Below are 4,780 nucleotides of genomic sequence, written 5' to 3' on the forward strand. Positions count from 1 at the left end.
TGTCTATGTGATACTCTATGTGCTGATGTTTGTAGTGTTGAATTTACTAGACTACCGGTGACAATTAGCTGGCTGGCTAAGTCATTCAATGTTAATTAATGTGCATGGTTCCTGTCAAATAAATGTAGTAAACGACGATGAAATGAATACAAATCCACCTTTTGTCTCATCGACAAAAGGTGGGATGTTTTAGACATTTGTAGTGATGAGGATCTTGTGTAAAATACCCGAAATGTATAGTCATGTATGTTGTACCCCCCCTCCCCAAACAAGGTCACACAACAAGGATTTAATTCATAGAAAAATAGTGCTCTTTATTATAAATTATTGAAATGTCATATAAATATAAATATGTGCAAAGTTTTTAGTTCCGCTTGCTTCTGCTGTCTTTTTCTTCAAATGTCGTTCATGCTTCTACTGCAGCCAGTCACCTGGCTAGTCTAATGAATATCTTTATAAAAGACAGGAGAAAACATCTTTCCATTTTTCAGTCAGTCATGTAAACATTGTCTGGTTTTAAGAAAGAAAATAGAACAGGATGAACCTTAGATGCGCTCTTTGAGAGGAAGAGAGATTCTCAGATTTTAATACATTCAATAGCAAGCGATATCTGGTATCCTGTCTGTGGCACAAATACCACCACATTCATTGGGGAATATTTCCTATCCACTGAGGGCTTACCCTGACTCTATTTCGTCTGTATATAGTGATGCTATTATCTCAAGTTTAAAAGCAACCCCTCATTCATTTTTTTGTCATGCAAGTATTTGTTGTTCTGTCAATAAACCGTTTTGTTGGCGAGTTCAAGGCAGGTTTGGCAAGTTCATATGAAAAGCCCTGCCAATGAACCAATCATTACACACATCATCAACACTTTAAGTCTCAAAGTTCATTTCTCCATTCGGCCATTTGTGTGCTTTACACTTCTGTAACATTGGGTCATAATTGGTTTGCAGTTCTGGCTTATTACAAATATTGACTCAAAGTGTGGTGTTGGAGGTGGTGATGGTGAATGTAACCCATTGGAACACGGTTTAGAATTCCTGTTGCTAGGCAGTTTCCTGGCAAGGCTGAGGCAGAGATCCCAGTTTTCCCAGAGGGGGCCAAAAAACTTGGCACTCCGACCAACGTGTTTAATACTTCCAGGCTCAGGGCTAATGTCCATGACTAATATCCAACAGCCAGCTAAGGACAGTCATTACAGCCAGTCCTGCTGTAATGGTTGAATGGATAGCAGAGGCTGGTGTGTGTGTGTCTCAGGCCGGTGCCGTGCCACAGCCAGACCCCATGGTTAGCAGCAGTGGGAATGTGTGCTTCATCAGAGGCGTGAAGGCAGGCAAGATGCTGGCACAGAGCCTTCATAGACTGAGGAGAGAGAGCGGACCTTGGGAGGAAGTTATTAGTCATGCAGTGAGGTTGGAGTTGAGGTTGGGAAATAGTTATGTTGGGAAATAGTTATTTTCTGGTCCAATCGAAGGCCTGACTGACACACATCTGAACCAATTAGCAGCACGCCGACTGTCCGTTTAGCCTCTCAATGAACCATTCGTCCTCTCGCTCTCTCTCTCCTTCTCGCTCTCTCTGTCTGTCTTTCTCTCTTTCTCCCTGCATGAACGAGAGACTGGAAAGTCTGATGACGACGCCCACTTCTTTTCTTTTGGTTGGCAGCCTGTTGAGAGTGACTGGCTGATGGTGGACCAGTATAGCTCTACTCCTCATGGTAACGTTACATCACTCCTGGGCTTGGGAGGTAGCTACAGTCCAGCCCTAGTGAGAACCACATCACCAAGCACTGACTGGCTGCTGCCTTCCTCTCTGCCTCTTCACCCTGATGTGGGTGAACTATCCCTTTAAGACACAGATACAGACAGTCATATTTCCCCCCCCCCCAGTTCTGCAGGGTACTGCCACACTGTCTCTCACAACGACCCAAGTCCCCTTCATAGCACTTTTATCAAGTCTGATGCCCATCAGGGGCACTACATGTCCAGAGAGTGCCCTAGATGGGCGCGTCGTACTCCTGCAGGAACTCCTTGAGCGGGTGGGGAAGCTGGTCCCGTTTGCTGGATATGTCTAGGTGTCCGTTGACCGTTTTCCTACACAGGTGCTGCAGGCTGGACATAGTGGAGGAGAAAGGTTTGAGAAGCTCCAGAGGGATCTTCTCCCCTCCAGAGTAGATGTAGTAGGAGGCATTCCCTCCCCTCGTGTTCCCTGCCAATGAAGCCCCTTTGGTGGGTGGCATGTAGTGGTGGACCAGCTTGAGCACGCAGTCGAAGCGGGGCACAGCCTGCATGCTCTTGGGGTCCGTCTGGAGTAAAAAGGACCCAGAGTCACACTGGATGCGCAGGTTCTTGGTGCCAGACACCGTCTTGACGCTGAGCGTGAAGAAGTGTCGGTTGTCGGAGCTGTCGCGGATCAGGAAGGTGCCGACGGGCTCGGCGGCCAGCATGGCGTTGGCCTCCTTGCCGTTGATGGAGCCCCAGTAGAAGCCGCTCTCCTGGAGCTTGTGCAGGGTGGTGATGACGAGCTGGTACTGCACCTTGGAGCTGAAGGTCTTGTAACGGTGAGGCAGCCGCATGGTGGTGTCGAAGGGGCTGCTGCTCATGACGGAGTCAAACTTGCTGTGGGTTACCATGGCGCTGCGCACCGCGTCTTTGCGACCTGCCTGGTGAGCACTGGGCACCAGAAGGAGGAGGTCGGAGAGTAGAGGTCACGAATCCCCCTACAGAGGTCAAGGCCCTTTAGTTCTGTTGTTGTTGTGTCTGGAGAGGATAGTCCTGGAGATAAAGCAGAGAAAATCATCAGTATCAAAAGTATCTGCTCAGAGTGGAGTGACTTGGTCATTGAGTGGACCTCAGGGCATTGGGCAATATGATCCAAAGAACTGACGTTTAGTTTCGAGTTTATCAACTCAAGATATCCAGTTCTATCATTTTAATTACAGAAATACATAACAGTCGATAAAATGTTTATTTATAGTGTAATTGTTTTAGGATTAAGAGTAATCTAATACTCCTCAACACATGTAGGCAAAGATTATGCTTTAATTTTTATTTCAAATATTATGCCATTTAGCAGACGCTTTTATCCAAAGCGACTTACAGTCATGCGTGCATACATTTTTTTTTTGTGTATGGGTGGTCCCGGGGATCGAACCCACTACCTAAGCGTTACAAGCGCCGTGCTCTACCAGCTGAGCTACAGCTATGTTACATAGTGGAACATTTTTACCAATGAGGCCCTGGCTATTTTTTGTCCTGTCGCGGACTATTGAGAACCACAAGAAGTAATAAGATTCGACACTACTCATGTTGCTATTGTCACTCCAATTACGCACTGCTACATGATTTTTAACCATATTATTTACGACAAATCGCCTATATGGCTATTGTATGTGAAAGGTGAAAGTGAAAACATTATATTTCAGTAGAAGAATAGAAGTGATTTGCAATTAGGCTACCGTGTGCTCTGTCCTACTCATTTACAGGAAAGTTTTTTTTATTTTTATCTATGCCCTCGGGCTCAGTCACCGCGGTCAGTTCCAGTAAAGTCGAGCAGCCTGGTGAGCGGAATCCTTCAACTGTTGCGTAATTTTACATACAAAAATCAATCATGAAAAAAATCGCTAATGTATTATAATGATACATTGTCTTCGCCTTTGTTACTTTTAAACTATATCATGTCTTATTTCTTACCTTTTACGGGTTCTCTCTGTACACTTGGCGCTTTGAAAGTTTATCCAATTGCTTCAATCCCTTGAGCATATTTGTTTCCTTGAGTTTGATGTCTTGTGTTGTTCAAATTGTAACAATTGTATCCTTGCTGATGTGCAATGTCGTTAACAGTGCCAGTTTTGTCCTTTGTCTGTGTTCTACATTGGACTGACTAGACATCGATCGTACATCAGTTGCCTCTTTAATGAACACTAAGCGCTAGCGAGTAGCGCTCATAACGTGTCGGGAGGCTCCACCCCCTTGGTTTTCCAGTAAGGGCCTCTTGGCAGATTGTCAGTAAGAAATAGTTTTTTTAAAAGGACGATTCCTGGTATTCAACAGAGAAGTCCTCCCCTCCCCCACTATTCCTCCAAAATGAAGTTATGGAGTTCCAAGCAATAACTTTTCCTGCAGCGAATTGCATGTAAGAACTGTCTGTTACCGCCATATTGTATTAGCTTTGCTGGTAATAGTAATGTTATTATAATGCACTAATTACATTATAATACCACTAGACTACTATATATTTAGCATGTTATAAACATTCTAAGGTAATCAATATGTCCAACCTATTGGTTTGCAGAAAAGGCCTATATAGTGAAAAATACATCTAAAAAAAAAAACATTTTAAGGTAATCACATGATCTGATACATTCTACGTTGTAAGAAGTACTTTAATTAATCTGAGCACTATTGACAGTGGTTGGTAAATGGGCCTCCTGGTGGAATAGACAGAACACGGTGTTCCTCTCTGGCAGCGGCTGAATGCTATGCCAGTGCCCCGTAGAGGGCGCCAATATGTTTGGATTGGACAGTTAGAGCTTTATAGGTACATTTATAACTTTATTATAGGGACATAGTTTCTTTGGAAATGGCTGTCAGTTTCTTTAGAACTGGCAACATTTTTACATCCTTTGCTTTTCATAGACTACTATCCTATACAGCTCAGTTATCATGGCAAGATCCCAACTGAACAGATGGCTTTATGAGATCTTGTCAGGATAAACGTGTATGCGGTGAACGAAGTCAAGCGCAGGACACCGAGAGACTGGCAGATGTACTTTACT

At 44.1% G+C, this 4,780-nt stretch overlaps 1 protein-coding gene across 1 annotated transcript; it reads right to left on the reverse strand.

Annotated features, from left to right (window-relative positions):
- Nucleotides 1–288: 288 nt before the first annotated feature.
- On the reverse strand, nucleotides 289–3,904 carry LOC121568702 (suppressor of cytokine signaling 3). The gene is made up of 2 exons (XM_041879096.1): nucleotides 3,696–3,904; nucleotides 289–2,777 (listed from the first exon to the last, which is right to left on the reverse strand). The coding sequence occupies exon 2, from the start codon at nucleotides 2,633–2,635 to the stop codon at nucleotides 2,000–2,002; it is 636 nt and encodes a 211-aa protein (XP_041735030.1). The 5' UTR covers nucleotides 2,636–2,777; nucleotides 3,696–3,904; the 3' UTR covers nucleotides 289–1,999.
- Between the last annotated feature and the right edge of the window lie 876 nt (nucleotides 3,905–4,780).

This window comes from Coregonus clupeaformis, unplaced genomic scaffold, assembly GCF_020615455.1.
Source record: "Coregonus clupeaformis isolate EN_2021a unplaced genomic scaffold, ASM2061545v1 scaf0164, whole genome shotgun sequence".
Taxonomy (NCBI): domain Eukaryota; kingdom Metazoa; phylum Chordata; class Actinopteri; order Salmoniformes; family Salmonidae; genus Coregonus; species Coregonus clupeaformis.

Excerpts from the sequence above, each read along its gene's own strand:
- LOC121568702 (XM_041879096.1), bottom strand. The coding sequence starts at position 2,635 with ATGGTAACCCACAGCAAGTTTGACTCCGTCATGAGCAGCAGCCCCTTC.